This window comes from Bubalus kerabau, chromosome 22 (genome assembly GCF_029407905.1).
Source record: "Bubalus kerabau isolate K-KA32 ecotype Philippines breed swamp buffalo chromosome 22, PCC_UOA_SB_1v2, whole genome shotgun sequence".
Classification (NCBI taxonomy): domain Eukaryota; kingdom Metazoa; phylum Chordata; class Mammalia; order Artiodactyla; family Bovidae; genus Bubalus; species Bubalus kerabau.
This window is the reverse complement of record NC_073645.1, coordinates 41904247-41923732: the sequence shown is the minus strand read 5'-3', so window position 1 is coordinate 41923732 and position 19486 is coordinate 41904247. Positions and strand designations below refer to the sequence as shown.

Sequence of the window (19486 nt, the reverse complement as noted above, 5' to 3'; positions counted from 1 at the left end):
GACATCTAAAGTCTGTGTGCTTCAGCAATACTGATAAACAAGGACATTATAAATTGCCTAAGTGAAAATTAGTTTGTAAAAGACTTGTAGGAAAACAGGAGGTAATTTTAATAGTGTTGATTTCTCATGGTATCACCTGTGAGTGTACATTTAAAATACTGTGTTACTTAAAATTTGATCTGCCCTCTATCACAAAGGGTAATGCCTTATAGTCTATATTTTTAGTTTGATTAGGTATTGAAACTGAAACTGCTAGTCGCTCAGTCTATGCCCGCAAGGTTCCTCTGTCCATGGAGTTCTCCAGGCAAGAATACTGGAAGCAGGTGGCCATTCCCTTCTCCAGGGGATCTTCCTCACCCAGGGATCAAACCCAGGTCTCCTGCACTGCAGGTGGAGTCTTTACCATCTGAGCCATGACGGAAGCCCCCAAGCAAGCCCTTCACTTGATTGAGTCTTAAATGTGCCCTGAATCTAGTGCTGCCAAGCACAAAGCTTTTAAATTCTAGTATGTCTGGAAATTACTTGTGTTTACTCCCAGGAATTGACAACTGTACTAAAATGTGTTATCTCTTTCAAGCAAGTCTGCCTACAATGCGTCTGGGTTGGAAAGATCCCCTGGAGAAGGAAATGGCAATCCATACCGATATTCTTGCCTGGAGAATTCCATGGACAGAGGAGCCTGGTGGGCTACGGTCCATGGAGTTGCAAAGAGGCAGATATGACTGAGCAGCTACACTTTTTTCAAGCAAATACGTTGTCTTGACATTCAATTTGCTGATGCTTTTATTAGACCTACAGAGACTTGAGACAAAATGGCAAAAGTGGGGGAAAAATACATCTCAATTTATAAATCTTGTCTTCACTTGCTCTCTGTTCTTACCCAAGTTTGAACTACCATCTTTTTTCATCTGGAATACTACAGCTTCCTACCTGGAATGTATGCTTTAAAAAGTTAGGACATAGAAAAGTACACTTATGTGCCCAACTCCGAGTTTCGAGCACACACATTCATGTGGTGCCACTGAGATTGGATAAGAGGCATTGACAGCACCCTAGAAGCCTTCATGCTTTTTATCTGGTCTCTAACCTCCACTTTCCCCCCGAAGATAATCACTAGCCTAATGTGTATGATCTTAAATAGTTTGTTTTTGAACTCTATGACACCTGCTCCTTGGAAGAAAAGCTATCTACCTGCTGTCTACCAACCTAGACAGCAGATTAAAAAGCTGAGACATTACTTTGCCGGCAAAGGTCCGTCTAGTCAAAGCTGTGGTTTTTTCAGTAGTCATGTATGGAAGTGAGAGTTGGACCATTAAGAAAGCTGAGCATCGAAGAATTCATGCTTTTGAACTGTGGTGTTGGAGTAGACTCTTCTAGAGTCCCTTGGGCAACAAGGAGATCGAACCAGTCAATCCGGGAAGAAATCAGTCTTGAATATTCATTGAAAGGACTGCTGCTGAAGCTGAAGTTCCAATACTTTGGTCACCTAATTCGAAGAGCCAACTCATTGGAAAAGACTGATGCTGGGAAAGATTGAGGGCAGGAGGAGAAGGGGGCAACAGAGGATGAGATGGTTGGATAGCATCACTGATTCAATGGACATGAGTTTGAGGAAACTCCAGGAGATACTGGAGAACAGAGGAGCCTGGCCTGCTGCAGTCCAGGGGGTAGCAAAGAGTGGGACACAACTCAGCAACTGAACACCAACAATAGGAAATAATGATGATAAAGTAGGGACAGAAGAGAAATAAAAGCATGGTGTACAAAACTGGAGCAGCAGTCTGGTTAGATCTATTAGTAAGGGAAATATATTGCTTGGGAAACAGTATGGGTCATTCTATTATTCAAGGCATGGTTGCTGACCTCCCACCTTGTCACTCCCAAAGTCAGGTGGGCCATCGGGAGCTTCCTCTGGCAGTCTAGGTAGCTACAGCTGGTGGTGGGAGCCTCTCAGTTTTCAGCTGCTTGGGGAACAGGCAAGTCAGCTTCTTTTCAGGAGCTCCTGTTGGTGTTGATGAACATGCTTGTGGCAGTGATCACAAAGGAAATCTTTAAGAGGGAAGCCAGTGAAGTCGCTCGGTTGTGTCTGACTCTGCGACCCCATGGACTGTAGCCCGCCAGGTTCCTCTGTCCATGGGATTTTCCAGGCAAGAGTACTGGAGTGGGTTGCTGTTTCCTTCTCCAGGAGATCTTCCTGACCCAGGGATTGAACCCCAGTCTCCCGCATTGTAGGCAGACACTTTACCATCTGAGCCACCAGGGAACGTGCAAATCTAAATCTTCCCTTCTCCACTCCTATCATCATATCCCCCTCATCCCTGTCTCTACCACTGGCAGCTGTTCCTATGTTTACAGTTGAATGAACCCTTAGTCATCTTCTTTTCCCTGATCGATCAGAATAAGGACAGGGTGTTCAAAAGAAAAAGTAAAAATCTAAATAATTTGGAGTTAAATTTTTAAGTTCTGGGAGCAATGATCTAGTTGACTATATACATTTAAAAATTTTGAAAAGTTTGACAATTATTTCCTTTTTTTTCACCCAACTTTCATTCTTACTTTAAGCTGAAAACTTTACTGTAGATGTAAAACGTATATGTGCTTAGTCGTGTCCAACTCTTTGTGACCCCATGGACTGTAGCTAGCCTGCCAGCCTCCTCTGTCCATGGGATTGTCCAGGCAAGAATACTGGAGTGGGTTGCCGTGTGCTGTAGGGGATCTTCCAAACCCAGGAATCGAGCCCAGGTCTCCTGCATTGCAGGTGGATTCTTTACTGTCTGAGCCACCAGGGAAGCCCCAAAGAGTGAATAGTTTTGTTTTTTAATCCAAAAGAAAAAAAGCAAACCAGACAATAACAAATGTTGATGAGGATGTGGGGAAATTGAAACACTTGTGTACTGTTGGTGGGAACGTGAAACCGTGTGACCACTGGGAAAAGCAGTCTGGAGAGTCCTCAAAAAATTAAAAAATAGAATTTACCACATGACCTGGTAATCCCATTTCCAGATATATATCCAAAAGAATTGCAAGCAGATTCTCAAAAAGATATTTGTGTACCCATGTTTATAGCAGCATTATCCACAAAGCTGAGATGGAAGCAACTCAGGTGTGCATTGACGGATGAATGGATTATGCAAAATGTATATACATACCATGGAATATTATTAAGCCTTTTAAAAGGAAATTCTGACGCACGCTACAACCTGGATAAAGCTTGAAGGTGTTGTGCTAAGTGAAATAGTTCATTTCAGTTCACTTGCTCAGTCATGTCCGACTCTTTGTGACCCCATGAACTGCAGTACACCAGGCCTCCCTGTCCATCACCAACTGCCAGAGTCTACCCAAACCCATGTCCATTGAGTCAGTGATGCCATCCAACCATCTCATCCTCTGTCGTCCCCTTCTCCTCCTGACCTCAATCTTTCCCAGCATCAGGGTCTTTTCAAATGAGTCAGCTCTTCGCATCAGGTGGCCAAGCCAGTCACAAAAAGAAAAATACTGTGTAATTTTGTAATTCCTCTTATATGAGACATCTAATGTAGTCAAACTGATGGAGACAGAAAGGAAAATGAAAGTTACCAGGAGCTGAAAGGAAGAGGGAAAGGGGAAATGTTTCATGGGGATAGTTTCAGATTTGCAGGACGAAAATGTTCTGGAGTTTTGTTTCTCAACAATGTGACCCTACTGAACTGTACAGTTAAAACTGGCTAAGATGGAAAATTTTATGTTCTGTATTTTCAACACGATAAAGTATGTAACTTTTGAATTTTATGGATCACATTAAAAAATAATAATAAACAAGAGAATGATTACTGTTTGGGCCTAACCACTCTTTTCCTTTCAGATTTGTCAGCGCTGTCCGAATTCTCATTTTCTCGCTGACAGAATTAGATCCTCTGTGTAAATTTACCCAGTTTTCTTCTTGTTAAGTGACTGTCCTTAGATACTTTTCCTCTTGAGAAATAGTACTCTTCCACTGTTTTTGCTTTGTCAAGTCTACATTTTATGTAACCAAACTTAGTTATTTAAGACATTTAGGTGAGTTAAGATCTTAGCTAGTCGTCAGCTTATTAGTGAATTTCCTCTTAACTTAAACTGCCTTAAGCTGATTTTAGTCTACTGGTATTTCTTAGCCAGTGGCATAAAAATATTAGACGTGAAGAAATAAGTTAGGCCACCAACCTCAACAACACTAGGAGGGCAAGGCATGCAAAATGTAGCAGATAGCAGTCTGATCCTCAATTGCTGCGTATCCATTTAGCCTATGAAGTCAAGAATGGTATGTTTGCACTCGGAGAATTTACTACTGTTTATGTTAAGGGTGAAGAAAACCTGGTGACCCTGACTTAAAAAGGTTGAGGGTAGTGGTGGCTGAGAACAGACGTGGTCTCAGCTGGCAAGTTTGTTTGGGGTTGCAGATAGTGCCTGGCAACAAATTTTATCTGTATCTATAAATCCCTTCAAAAAACGGACCCCAATCCAAAATGGCACTTGATAGCCTATTTTATAAATGTGTGGGATTAACAGTTTATTAAAGAAAGTATTTTGGTATTTATGACTGGAAGCTTGTAAAAATAAGTAGTGTTAGTAGATTCTCCTGTCTTTATCAGTAGAGATCACCTAACAAGACTGATAACCAGAAATTTGTGGTATTTGCCTCCCTGTAAAAGTAACTCCTTTTTATGAGCTTAAAACTTTGGGTCTGTCTGACGATTGCCAGATCTCTGTGTGGAACCAATGCCTACTCTTAACAAGTGTAGCTGTGCAGACTAAGATGCATTTATCCAGCTGCTGGGCCAACAGCCCTCACTGCTTTCAGCTTGCTTACAAACTCATTTAAGTGTGCACATGTAGGTACATGTTCATTTGTGTGTGGTGGCAATGGTTTAGTCAGTAAGTCGTGTCTGGCTCTTGTGACCCCATGGACTGTAGCCCGCCAGGCACCTCTGTCCGTGGGTTTTCCCAAGCAAGAATACTGGAGTGAGTTTCCATTCCCTTCTCCAGGGAATCGTCTGACCCAGGGATTGAACCTGGGTCTTCTGCATTGTTCAGTTCAGTTTAGTCGCTCAGTCGTGTCCGACTCTTTGCGACCCCATGAACCGCAGCACGCCAGGCCTCCCTGTCCATCACTAACTCCCAGAGTTCACCCAAACCCATGTCCATTGAGTCAGTGATGCCATCCAACCATCTCATCTTCTGTTCTCCCCTTCTCTTCCTGCCTTCAATTTTTCCCAGCATCAGGGTCTTTTCCGATGAGTCAGCTCTTCACATCAGGTGGCCAGAGTACTGGAGTTTCAGCTTCGACATCAGTCCTTCCAATGAACACCCAGGACTGATCTCCTGCATTGTAGGCGGATTCTTTATTGATTGAGCCATCAGGAAATCACCCTCATTGGTGTATACACACATGTATTTTTCTACCCCAAGTATCTTCAAGATCTGAGTTATGACTTTGTATATTATTTCTGCTTTTTTTTTTTTTTTTTTTGGTTTAGGGTACAAAAACAAACATGTAATGTTTAGTTTTTAATTTTTATTGGATTATAGGTGATTTACAGTGTTGTGTTAGTTTCAGATGTACACCAAAGTGAATCAGTTATACATATACATGCATTGACTGTTTTTTAGATTCTGTTCCCATATAGATCATTACAGAGTACTGAGTAGAGTTCCCTGTGCTATGTAGTAGGTTCTTATTAGTCATTTTATACCGTAGTGTGTATATGTCCTTCCAAATCTCCCAATTTATCCCTCCCTCCCAGCTTGGTAACCATACGTTTTTCTACATTTAATGTTTCTTTAATATCTGATAAAAATATGAAACTGTTGAGCCAAAGTACACTTTCTGAGAACTTGGTCAATGAATATCTAAGAAGCAGTGATTCAGGAAAGTTTCTGACTAAACTTTAAGCAAGAACAACATGATCTACAGTTCTTATATTTTGTCAGATGAATTTCTTACGTGTTTACCACCATTTTTTAACATTTTCTTCAACGATATACAGAACAGCTATAAAATAACTTTTTAGGTGAAACTTGATGGCTGATCAAATGGTACTTGGAAATGGTAAATGGGAACATCTTGGTAAATAATCTATCTTTTGAAGACTGTTTGCTAACTTTCTTGGTTGGGTTTTATAATTTTTAAAAGCATTCTGGAGATTAGTTTATATGTATAGAGGAATAATCAGAAGACTTTTAATTGAAATCATTAAAACTTTTATATTTTTCAATATCAATTAGGCTTGGATTGAAAAAATGATTTTGTAAATGTTTTTCATTGAATTCTGTCTAAGCGGGCTGATTAGTTTACAAAATGTCCATTGGTTTTACTAAGTACCAAGGAACATTTGTGAGTATGTTATATGATGGCCATAAACTTCAGTAATGTAACTTTTTGCTTTCATAAAGTGAATTTTTTTTAATCATGCCAAATTTTACATATCCAAAATGTGAAGAATATGCTTGTCTTAAAAAGTAGTCACCCATAATCCTCTTCCCAAATGTGGATTCTTATGAAGTCATTTTCGAGAGTAAATTGGCCCAGCTATTTTAGAGCTGTGTCTCACCACTAGCCTTTCACCACTGTATCAGCCTCCTCATTCTTCCGCTTTTCATCAAATAGCTTTGAGCAGTTTCCTAAAACTAGTTCCATCCATGTTGCTTGCTGTTAGATACACCCAAGCAGAGGTTTTTTAAAAGGTCTGAGCAGTGGCAGCACCCAGCTGTCTCAGGAGAACGTCTGCGGGACCACACTGAAGGGACCACACTTAGTGGGAGATGGGTTGCGATACAATTGTTCAAAAACACAGTATTACTATGTTAGTGGCTCAGTTGTGTCTGGCTTTTTGCAATCCCATGGACGGTAGCCCGCCAGGCTCATCTGTCCTTGGGATTTCCCAGGCAAGAATGCTGGAGTGGGTAGCCATTCCCTTCTCCAGGGCATCTTCCTCACCCAGGAATAGAACCCTTGTCTCCTGCATTTCAGGCAGATTCTTTACCTTGGTCATGCCTCATATGTGCATGTGTGAGTTTGTGTGCACTAATGCACTTACGTCTACCATTTCTTTTCCTTTTTGGCCTTTCAGAGAGCATTTTTCATCTGAATTCTAAGGGTTTAAAGGTTTAACCCTCAATTTTAAGGGTTTGGCATTTCCAAACCCTTTTCTCTTTTAATATTTAAAAGTAAGATGAGGAAACAGTGTTACAAAGTAGACACTAGGGATAGCAATTTAAAAAATCATTTTTTCATACATTCAGTTCAGTTCAGTCACTCAGTCATGTCCAACTCTTTGCAACCCCGCGGACTGCTGCACATCAGGCTTCCCTGTCCATCACCAACTCCCAGAGCCTACTCAAACTCATGTCTATTGAGTTGGTGATGCCATCCAACCATCTCATCCTCTGTCATCCCCTTCTCCTCCTGCCTTCAATCTTTCCCAGAATCAGGGTCTTTTCCAATGAGTCAGTTCTTCACATTAGGTACCCAAAGTATTGGAGTTTCAGCTTCAGCATCAGTCCTTCCAAAGAATATTCAGGACTGATTTCCTTTAGGATGGACTGGTTGGATCTCCTTGCTGTCCAATGGTCCAACTCTCACATCCATACATGACTACTGGAAAAACCACAGCTTTGACTAGACAGACCTTTGTTGGTAAAGTAATGTCTCTGCTTTTTAATATGCTGTCTATGTTGGTCATAGCTTTTCTTCCAAGGAGCAAGCACCTTTTAATTTCATGGCTGCAGTCACCATCTGCAGTGATTTTGGAGCCCCCCAAAATAACGTCTTTCACGGTTTCCATTGTTTCCCCATCTATTTGCCATGAAGTGATGGGACTGGATGCCACAATCTTAATTTTCTGAATGTTGAATTTTAAACCAGCTTTTTCACTCTCCTCTTTCACTTTCATCAAGAAGCTCTTTAATTCTTCTTTGCTTTCTGCCATAAGGGTGGTGTCATCTGCGTATCTGAGGTTATTGATATTTCTCCTGGCAATCTTGATTCCAGCCCAGCATTTCACATGATGTACTTATATGAGGCACATGTAGAAGAGCACCAGGAACCTGAAGACCTTCATTCCAGTCCTATTTTTTCAGTCTTTTATTTACTTCCATATAACAAGAACGATATACAATCCTGTTGTCTCTTAAGGCAACTGTATTAGAAAGCCTTACCACACTGTCCAGCATCTCTTGCACTTTGGGTGTCTTTGGGGTTGGGTTCCCTGTTCCCAGAAGCCTGTGTTTTCCTTTCTTTTTGCATTTTCTCATATTATAGGGGCTTCTCAGGTGGCTCAGACAGTAAAGAATCTCCCTGCAATGCAGGAGACCTGAGTTCTATTCCTGGGTCAGGAAGATCCCTTGAAGAAGAGAACGGCAGCCCACTCCAGTATTCTTGCCTGGAGAATTCCATGGACAAAGGAGCCTGGCCAGCTACAGTCCATGGGTTCACAAAGAGTCAGACATGACTGAGTGACTTTCACTCCACTTCATATTGTTGTAGAATATCCTCTGGTAGTTTTCTAAGAAATTCAATGACAATTTGGTTTCTTTCTTTTTTAAAAATATTTATTTATTTGGCTTTGCTGGGTCTTCACTGTGGCATGTGGAATCTTTAGTTGCAACCTGCAAACTCTTAGTTGCTGCAAGGAGGATCCAGTTCCCTGACCAGGGATAAAACCCAGGCCCCCTGCATTGGGAGCATGGAGTCTTAGCCACTGGACCACCAGGGAAGTCCCAACAATTTGATTTCTGAACCTTTGTATGTGAGCTGGTTTTGATCTTTAAAAATATATATATATATTTTTTTATTTATTTATTTTTGACTGCATCTGGACTTAGCTGTGAAACACAGTATCTTTCATTGTGGCACTAGGGCTCTTTCTTGCAACGTGGGGGCTCCAGAATCCGTGGGCTCAGTAGTTGCAGCTTGAGGGGTTAGTTACAGCGCAGCTTGTGGGATCTTAGTTCTCCAGCCAGGGACTGAATCCATCTCCCCTGCAATGGAAGGTGGATTCTTAACCACTGGACCAGCAGGGAAGTCCCCTGATCTTTGCAATTAAAAAACTTCAGCAATTTTGTTGAGATAAAATGCATATACCATAGAGTTAACCTATTTAGAGCATAAAATTACATGACTTTTAGTATATTTACAGAGCTGTGCAGCCATCACCATAACCTAATTTTAGGACTTTTTTTATCATCCACCAAAGAAAGTTTATATCTATTAACCACAGTTAATTAACCCCATCTACTCTCTGGGGCTTCCTTGGTGGCTCAGGAGTAAAACTTCCACTTGCCAATACAGGAGATGTGGGTTTGATCCCAGGGTTGGGAAGATCCCCTGGAGAAGGAAATGGCAACCCACTCCGTTATTCATGCCTGGGACATCCCATGGACAGAGGAACCTGGTGGGCAAGGTCCATGGGGTTGCAAGGAATTGGCACAACTTAGCGACTCAGCAATAACAATAATCTACTTTCCATCTCTACAGATTTGTCTATTATGAAATGTACCTAAATGTGATCATACAATATGTGGTTTTCTGTGATGGTTCTTTCACCTAGTGAAATATTTTTTTAGGTTCCTGCATGTGGTATATGTCAAGGCTTCACTCCTTTTTATTGTTGAATAACAGTCTATTGCATGGTTATCTGTGTATCCATTCAACAGCTGATAGACATTTGGCTGGTTTCCAGTTTCAGGATATTACAAACAAAGCTGCTGTGAATATTCATGTATAAGTCTGTTATAGACATATGCTTTTATTTTTCTTGGTTTAATGCCGAGAAGTGGAATATTTGAATTATATGGTCTATATGTTTGACTTTTTAAAAAATTTTCATATTTCCACCCGCAGTACACTTTCCATAAGCTTTTTGGAAAAAGCTGTTTGGAAATTTCATACTGGTGTACTTTGTTGTAGGTATATCATTGTGCCCACTTGGTGGGCTCTTTCGGTTTGGAGATGAGTTTTCTTCCATCTGGACAATTTTGTGGAATTATATCTTTCGTTTCCTCTCTGCTATTTTCTCTGCAATGTCTTTCTAGGACTTCTATTGCTCAGGCTGATTCTTTCACTAGTTTTCTTTCTTTCCTATTATACATTGTTTCATTTGTTCTAATTTCTAGGAGATTTCTTTGACTTTTTCTTCCACCTTCCTTTAAAAAATAATTGTTTTTGTATTTATATTCTAAGCTCTGTTTCTTTTATGGATGCAACAGCTTCTCTCTCTCTCAGGTAATTACAATTTTTAAAAAAGATTTATTCTACTGTCTCCATTGTCTTTCCTCTGAATTCTTCTGTTTGTTCTGGTTTCTCTCTCAGGCTGGAGGCATTCCTTGAACGTCTGTGATCTTTGCATACCCCTCATATTTGAGAGGGAGATGTCAAAAGCTCTCAGAAGCTGCATGTGGATGGTGTACTTCTCTATGATTGGTTAGATGTGACATCTTTGGGAAATCCCTAAATATTAATATCTATTGCGCTTTGTTTGATATTTATTTGGAGGGAGATATTAAATGTGTCCAGGGCTCCCGACTGCTGGCTTTCTGGGTGCAGGGAGGGGAAGGGGCCTCCCAATTCAGGATGCAGAACTTCACTTCACCCTCATAGAGCCCAGAATCCCACTTGCATGTCAGCTCAGCCCCTGGTCCCTAAGTCCACAGCCCCCGTGCCTCCACATTTCCCACAGTCATTTCTGGTTTCCTGGGCCGGGGTGGGAGGGAGCCTGAGGCCTCCTTGGAGATTGATCCAAAACCCATTTCCAGCCCTTGCCTGTCCTGTAGTCCGTGGCACTGTGCCTTTTGGTTCACAGCTCACGGGTGGCTCTGCAGGGTACACTGGCCTCCTGCCAATGCCCAGCTGCCCACATTGGGTGGAAGCTCCTTTCTCTTGTTGAAGCAGTTTCTGCTGCTCCATCGGCTTTCAGATTGGCAGGCATTTTATAATATAATAAATCAACTACACTTTAATTACAAAAAGAAGAAGAAGAAATCTCTCTTCCGTTTTTGCCTCCTTTCTTGTACACCTCATCCAGGCAGGTTTGTACTTAAAAAAAAAATTTTTTTTAATTATTTATTTTTGGCTGCACTGGATCTCCGTTGCTGTGTGCAGGCTTTCTCTAGTTGTGGAGAGCAGAGGCTTCTCTCTAGTTGCGTTGTGATGGCTTCTCATTGCGGTGGCTTCTCTTGTTGCAGAACTTGGGCTCTAGGATGTGCGGGTTCCATAGTTACGGCTCCTGGGCTCTAGAGCACAGGCTCAGTAGTGGTGGTGCCTGGGCTTAGTTGTTGCACGGCATGTGGGATCCTACTGGATCAGGGATAGAACCCGTGTTCCCTGCATTGGCAGGTGGATTCTTAACCACTAGACTACCAAAGAAGCCCAGGTGTGTACCCTATTATTGAATACACCTTATTTATAATGTCTTTTCTGTCATCTTAGTGGAGTTTGGGGAGAGAGGGGATAAGTACTTCTCCTCTGGATTCATCAGCACATTGGTGTTCCCTGTGTGACAGGCACTCCTCCGGGTGATGGGACGGCAGCTGACATTCTAGGGAGAATGGAGACTAGGGTGTGTGTAAGGACTCCATGGAGAACAGACATACGTAGTAAGTAGGTAAGTTCCAGTGTGTTAGAAGGTGTATGTGCTACAGACAGATAGGGAAGGGATGGAGGAAAATGGAGCATGGAAGTTCAGGGATGAGGCTGCCATTTGAAACACTGAGGAGGTAACATTTGGATAAAGACCCAAAGAAGCTGAGGGCATGCACCATGCATACCCAGGGCAGGCTGCTCCAGACAGAGAGAAGCACCCCAGCAAAGGCCATGAGGTGGGATTGCTTGGGGTGGGGGGTGAGGGGTAAGGAGGATTTGTTGGAGCAGATGAGTGAGGGGACATAACAGGAAAGGAGCTCGGAGGTAGAGAGAGGTCCCAGTCACGTGGGGTCTTGTCAGTCTTTACAAGGTCTTGGGCTTTCTCTTGGGGCCACATGGGGAGCCACTGCCATTTTGAGCAGAGGGTTGACATGGTGAGACATCCCTTATTTCGAAAGGCTCACTCTGGTTGCTGGGTTCAGAACAGACCATGGCAATTGGAAGCAGGGTGACCTGTCAGGAGGCTGCTACAGTAAACCAGAGCAGTGGATGGTGGCTTGGATGGGGGTGATGTGGAGATTGAGATGGAGCATGGGCTTCTGGATTTATCTTGAAAGTAGAACTTGCAGAGTTCCTTGGACTCTGATGTGAGGTGTGAGAAAAAGGATGATCAGAAATGACTCCAAGATAATTGGCCTGAGCAAGGGTGGAGCTGTCTTTAGTCGCGATGAAAAGGCTGCGGGTGGGTTGAGTGGGTGTGGACGGGAAGAGGAGGTTCCGTTCCAGACACACTTGGTTTGCGATGTCTTAGTTGGCTTCCAAGAGGAGACGTCAAACAGGCAAGACCAGGCTGGAGATGGAAACGTGGGAGTCCCCTGGTCTAAGAACGGCATTTCACGTGGGCTTAGGTGAAACTGATGTGTCGATGCAAGTTCGATTGCTTGTAACAAATGAACCGCCCTGAGGGAGAAGATTGATGGTGGGGGAGGTTGTAGGGGTAGGTGAAGGGTACCTGGGAACTCTGAACTTTCTGTTTAATTGTGCCATGGGACCAAAATTCTTTTGAAAAACAGTCTATTTGTTTATGAGACTTGATGGTATGGCCAAGGGAGTAAGCGTGCAAGACAAGAGATCCAAAAACCTACAGTGCCCTCCTTCAGGAGGAAGGAGAGGTGGCGGTAGGGACAGCAAATGTGGCAGAAAGAAAGAAGAGTAGGAAAGCGTGGTGTCTTGAAAGTCAAAGGAAGAAAGTGGTTCAGGATGGGGGGCAGGATCCACAGGGTCAGATGCTGACAGTGGGTCAAGTAAGACGGAGATGGAGCTGACTGTCGGAATTCCCAAGGGGGAAGCCAGTGTGACTTTGCAAGAGCAGTTGAGTGGGGTGGTGAAGATGCAAGCAGACTGGAGAGGCTTAGGAGGCTAAGAGGAGACGGTGACTACAGACAACTAATGGAGGCACTTTGCTGAGAAGCTGCAGTGAAATAGAGCAACTTTTTTTTTTTTTTTTTTTGGCTTTGAGATTGGAGAAATGCAAGTATGACCGCACGATGCTGTAATTCAAATCTGTCTTTGCTTAGCAGGAATCCCAATTTGAATTTTAAACGTACAGAAAGCCCTGCCTTTTTTGTAGGTACATCTTCATGGATACAGCATGATACAAGACAGAGAGAGCTAAGCCAAGAAGACCACCTTCCGATGACTCAGGAAAGCAAGCATCAATCCTTGGCAAAGTCATCTGGATCTCAGTTTCCTGGTCTGCAGCGTAAGACGCTGATCTCCAAGGATCTAGCTATGATATGGCATGAATGGATGACTTGAAAAGCAAGGGAGATCAAAGCTGGGAAAAGCAGACAATGTCTGCTTGCTTCTTCCATGGAAAGTTAAGAGTTTAAAGAAAGCACAACTAATGTTGTAAAGATGTGGGCTTAAAAATTTGTAGATTAACACTAGTAGAGATTTTGATCAGTTTCCAACTACCAAACCCATCCCCTCATTGAAAAGCATATTCACCACAGAAATTTTATAAAACATGAAAATATAATAATGAACATTAAAATCACTCATTATCCCAACATCTAGAAATAAATGATAGTAACATTGTGGAGTCATTTCCTTCAAGCTTTCTATCTATAAATATAATACCGTATTTCCTCTCTTCCCTCAATGAAAAATGCCTCTATAATTGTATCCTGTTTTTTTCAATGACAGCCTCACAAACATGTTCCCTGCATCACCAAATATTCTTCACTACTTCTTGAAAAGTGAAAGTGAAATCACTCAGTGGTGTCCCACTCTTTGCGACCCCATGGACTGTAGCCTACCAGGCTTCTCAGTCCATGGGATTTTCCAGGCAAGAGTACTGGAGTGGGTTATCATTTTCTTCTCAGAGGATCTTCCAGACCCAGGGATCAAACCCGGGTCTCCTGCATTGTAGGCAGACGCTTTACCCTCTGAGCCACCAGGGAAGCCCATACAGCTGTTCAAAATTCCATCCTAGGAATACACTGTAACTTAGTCTTTCTATGAATGGGCATTTATAGCTATCATAAATAGCGCTGATAAAAGAAGTGTTAGGATGTTCAACTTTGCACATAAATCTTTGTATTTTAGGCTTCCCTGGTGGTCCAGTGATTAAGAATCCACCTTGCAACACAGTGGACACCAGTTCAAGTCCATGGTCCAGGAAGATCCCACCCATCTTGGGGCAACTAAGCCCATGTGCCACAACTGCTGAGCCCGTGCTCCAGGGTCCCGAGCTCCAGAATCCCACTCTCCACAACAAGAGAACCTGCGGCGATGGGAAGCCCACGCACCGCAACTGGAGGGTAGCCCCCACTGGCCACAAATAGAGAAAGCCAGCACACAGCAACGAAGACCCAGCAGAGCCAAAAGGTTTAAAAATGAATAAACAAATAAATAAATCTTTGCTTGTCTTATTCTTTCTTTGGCATAAACAGCCACTTGTAGAATTATTCACTGGTCCAATGGGTGGAAACATTCTCAAGGCTCTTGGGTATATTGCCAAAAACCACCTGAACACACCTGCCTCTCTTACCTTCCAGAGAGGTTGTAACAATTTACTTTCCCGCCTTCACTGTGTGTGTCAATTACATCATGCTGTTACAAACCTTGCCAACTTCCTATGATTTCTTTTTAAAAGTCACCTTTCACTGAATATAAGACAAAGTTTATTACTTATTAAAACAGCATTGTAGGGGGAGTGATTCAGATTCCAGTATATTTTTGTGTGCCTACATGCTCTGGGCACTGTGCCAGATGCTTTCTTGTTTACTCCTGTTTATTGTGAACACCACACCCTTAGAATGTAGGTGGCATCCTTTCCTTGTCCAATCCTAGGAGTCTGTGTTGAAAGACACACAGTTGGGGAATTCCCTGGAAGTCCAGTCATTAGGATTCTGTGCACCTACTGCCAAGGACACAGGTTTGATTCCTGCTAAGGGAACTAAGAGCCTGCAAACTTCGAGGTGCAGCCAAAAAAACCCAAAAGACACACAGTTGGTCTGATATATGGTTGAGATCGATACCCAGGGCTCTTGATTCCAAGCTTGGGGCTTCGGTATTTACTTATTTTACTACACCTCACCTGCTTCAAATGGCTGAGAATAGTCTTTATGACTCTAAGCTATTTCCCATTTATTGTGTGTGCTCAGTCCCTCAGTCATGTCTAACCCTCTGTGACCCCATAGACTGTAGCCCAGCCAGGCTTCTCTGCTCGTGGAATTTTCCAGGCAAGAATCCTGGAGCGGGTTGTCATTTCTTCCTCCAGGGGATCTTCCAAACCCAGGGATGAACCCACGTTTCCTGTGTCTCCTGTGTTGGCAGGCAGAGTCTTTACCACTGCACCACCTGGAATCAATTTTATTGTAAAAGACTAAAAGGTATTCACAGCTTACCAGTTTTTGTTTTTTAAGGTTTTGCGAATAAAAAAGTTTCAAATTCTAGAGTCAGTGATAATTCTGAAATTCTGCTTTACCAGGAGACATCCTAGTCCCCTGCTCCTTGCCTCGTCAGAGTGAAAGTGGTTCAACAAAAGGTGAGTCCAACAGGGCTAGGAAGGGCCAAGCTGATTGTCCTCTTCTTTCCTAGACTGGTTGCTGCTACTGCTGCTGTTAAGTCACTTCAGTCATGTCCAACTGTGCAACCCCATGGACTGCAACCTACCAGACTCCGTCCGTGGGATTTTCCAGGCAAGAGTACTGGAGTGGGTCGCCAGTGCCTTCTCCACCTAGACTGGTTACCAGTGTTTGTAAAGGCTTGAGATGAGCTACAGAAAGTGAGTGACGCTATTCGGATGGAGAGTACCTTCAGGTACTGCAAGCCACAGGCAGCACTTGAATGCTGTGGGAAGGGTGTGTGTGTGTTTTCTTTTGGCAAGCCTTAGGAGCCATGAGGCTATATACTTCTATACTTGGTCTTCTGCACAGCACACATTGAAAACTGGCTGTTGGATCTTCAGACACTTGAGACAAGTATTTATAGCAATTTCATGAGGACAGTCTTTTCATGCCCCGAAACAAATTTTAAACTGTGACCGTTGACCGATGGGTCTTTATTTCTGTACTCACTATCTGATGGGAACAGTAAAAGTGAGTTGAAGCTGTTCTATTTTCCCTTCACTTCAAAAAGGCCTGGCCACAGTCTATAGTTCAGAACAGCTTAATATGGATGTCCTAGGCCACATCAAGTGTGTTTTTTTTTTCCAGGACACAGCGAGGGTGGACTTGGAAACTGGCATAACATTGGGCTGTGCCTAACTTTCACCCATTGCCAGTCTCTCTATTTCCTGTGTTAGGATGACTTGTAATCTCTCCTGAGGAACTTTTGGGGAGGTTCTGCACAATTCCCTGGTTCTTGCTATGATAATGCAGCATCATTTAGATGCTGGACTCTGCAGGCTATAAAAGTCCTGCTCTCACAATGGCTGAACCTGCTGTCTATTTAAGCAGGATATTTAAGCACCACGATTCAATCCTGTTACAACCAAGAGGAAAGAGGAGGCCCAGAGCAGCCTGACAGCAGGAGAGGCTTCAAAAAAAACCGAGCTTCTCAGACGGTTCTCACTCTGTTCCTGGTCATGGTGGTCTCCTAGAATTGCAGCTGAAAACCCCTGTAAACTTCACGAGCTAGAAAAGCTTCTCTCCAGCAGTAGAGAGGCAGGGTGCTTAGAAATACTCTGAGCAAAATACTTTGAGAGGGGAAGGGATGGGAGGGACAGAAATGAGAAGCAGCCATAGAAGGCCAGAGACGGGGTGGGATTGGGACCAAAACGGTGGGTGGAGGGAGGGAGGAAAAATAAGCGGAATGGGAAGCTCAGAACAGAAGATATAAAAGAAAGTGCCAACTAGTGAAAATCTTGAGAAAGGATGGTTGGACGGGGGGACCGACGACTGGGGAGCAGTTGAGAAAAATAGCAATTAGTACTGCTAAAAATAAAGACCAATTTAGAGACAAAGCCAGATACACAGGAGGAAAATAGGACTGCCAGAAAGACAATTCCTCGTAAACCAGATCCTCAAGAAAGTGGGGCTAATGACACCCCGTCTTGGGCTGTTTTGCAGAAGAAATGAGATAATAGATTTGAGGGGAGCTGGCCACGCGGAGCAGGTGACAGGCGGCGGGAAAGGAGGAATCAGAAGTGTGGCCCGATTTCCAGGGTTGATCGCCAAGGCCCTGCCGACAGGTGCACCACGTGAGTGGCGCCCAAAGTTAGGGTCTCCCGCCAGCCGGCGTGCCGGGCAGAGGCATCGCTCAGCGCGGAAACCGGAGGGGGTCCTACCCTACGGAATTCGCCCGAGGTCGGCCCTTGGAGCCACAAGACCAAGGGCAGGAGGCGCCCAAATTTCGGTGCCCGCCCAGCGCGGCCCGGGAGAGGGCGCCCACCGGCGCGGGCTCGGCTCGCTCCGCCCGCGGACATCGCGGCCCGGGGCCAGGCGACGCCCTCTCTGGCTTTCGCGGCCGTGGGAGGGCCCAATGCCCACGGTGTCGGGCAGGCCGGGGAGCGCAGGGATCCTGGAACCCGAGGGCAAGAGGGCGAAGGCCGTGGGCTGCACCTGGGCTTTGCAGAACCACCACATCTCAGCTTTCCGGTCTCGGAACCAGGAGGTGACCCTCACCTGCCGCCCAGCAAAAGCGCGCGGAATCACGAAGCGCAGTGCGCTGGAGGATCCGCGCCCGTTTCTCGGGGCTGCAGGGAGAGGGCGGGAGGCCAGGATGGGCGCTGGAGCTGGGAGCCGGGCAGGGCTGGGCTGGGCGGGGCTCTGGCAGCATCTCTGGAGAACCCCGCCAGGCGGCGAGGGATCCCCGGGACGCGCGAGCCGCCAGGGCAAGGCTTCTAAGTCTCGGGCGGCGCGGGCCACTTCCGAGCGAGTGCGCGCCTTCTTGGGCTCTTGGCCGTGCTCTTGGACTCCCCGCGTTTGGGAGTCACCCGGGTGCGCCCTGCCCGCCCAGGCACCCCGGGCGGGACCACGGGGCTCCCACGGGGGCGGGCCGGTAGGGCGCACTGATCGCGCCACGCGGCGCTTGGCCGGGAGGAGGGCAGCAGGGTGGGGGCCGCGCGCTCCGGGGCGGTGCTGAGCCAGCTCCTCCTCCTCCTCTGGCCTCCTCCTCCTCGTCTTCCTCCGGCTCAGCCGCCGCGCAGCCCGGCTGCTCCTTCTTCCTCCCCGGGGTGCTCGCGGCGATGTTTAACCGCGCCGTGAGTCGACTGAGCAGGAAGCGGCCGCCGTCAGGTAAGCGGCTTCCAGGGTTCCGCGGGCTGGGGATTGGGGCGCCCCCAGGGGCCGCGATGAGCCGCCCGGGCTGGTGCTGCCTGCCCCCACCTCCCCGGGCATCCTTCCCTCCTGCCCGGGGTCGGGCGCGGCTCAGCGATGCCCCGGGCAGGACGCACCACTTCTCCCTGCTCTGTCCAGCGTCCCCGCGGTCCCAGTCTCGGCGGGAGCGCTGAGTCCCGAGACGCGCGCTGGGGAGGAAGTTTGTCTGAAAGGAGGAACAACAGCCGTTTTCTTTTTAGTGATGGTCTGGGAGAAAAAGGAGATCCAAAACACCTCCAAACTTTGCAGGTAGTATGGGCTCTAGATTCCGAAAGCAGAACGGAGTTCTGGAGGTCTTCGCCTCCGCTGCGGTCGTTGGTGCGCAGCGCGGAGCCCGCGGAAGGCACGCCCGGACCCGGGGCATCCGACTGGGCGGCCAGGCCTGGGTTGCGGGGAGTCTTCGGTTCTGCGCCGAGGAGCCGAAATGTAGGGCGGAGAAGGAGGGTGAATACCGGGTGAAGGGCGCATCTGCAGTTCGCGCCAGGAAACAACAGAGGTTACAAAGGATTCAGCTTGGCTGTCGCTCTGGACCAGCCTGTCACTCTGGACCAACCACAGTTGGGAGCGTTTCGATCGGACAAAGAGCTTGTGGTGAAGATGAAACCATGCCCTTGATTCCAACCATCTCACCCTTTTTGTTTTTTGCAGCTCAGCCCCTTTTAGCGCTCCAGGTGGGACCTAGAGAATTCTCTCTTCACCCTTAGGACAACCCATTGAGATAGGCATTGTCCTCAGCCCTCGCCACCAGGGAGCTGTTAGGTAACTTGCTCCAAGTCACGCTTAGGTGATGGAGAATCTTTCAAACCCAGCTCAGCCTGACTCTGGGGTTCAGAGGCTTTTCTGCCACCTCCCACTCCAAGAGTCGCTTCTGCTGGTACCAAGAGAGTCTGTACATGTTGGCCCCTATCTTTTTTTCACCTCGTGTCTTATTTTATGAGGGACACTGTGGTTAAGAGGATGAGTTGAAAGTAGATCGACTGAGTCCAAGTCCCACCTCCACTACGAGGTACACTGCTGCTGCTAAGTCGCTTCAGTCGTTTCCCACTCTGTGAGACCCCAGAGACGG

The 19486-nt window shown here is 45.6% G+C and overlaps 1 protein-coding gene and 1 long non-coding RNA gene across 5 annotated transcripts in view; both read left to right on the top strand.

Annotated features, from left to right (window-relative positions):
- The first annotated feature begins 12351 nt into the window (after positions 1-12351).
- On the top strand, positions 12352-14492 carry LOC129636897 (uncharacterized). 2 transcript variants are annotated; one of them, XR_008707188.1, is made up of 3 exons: positions 12352-12501; positions 13224-13355; positions 14204-14492. It is a non-coding gene; the product is annotated as an uncharacterized LOC129636897 (long non-coding RNA). The 2 variants fall into 2 exon arrangements; XR_008707189.1 differs by having other exon boundaries at positions 12352-12572.
- A 3737-nt stretch (positions 14493-18229) lies between these two features.
- Positions 18230-19486, top strand: part of RGS10 (regulator of G protein signaling 10) — a 40863-nt gene continuing 39606 nt past the window's right edge. For all 3 annotated transcript variants that reach the window (XM_055560276.1, XM_055560275.1, XM_055560277.1), the window contains exon 1: positions 18230-18339. In XM_055560276.1, the coding sequence (XP_055416251.1) occupies positions 18291-18339 (49 nt within the window). In that variant the 5' untranslated portion in view covers positions 18230-18290. The remainder of the gene's footprint in view (positions 18340-19486) is intronic.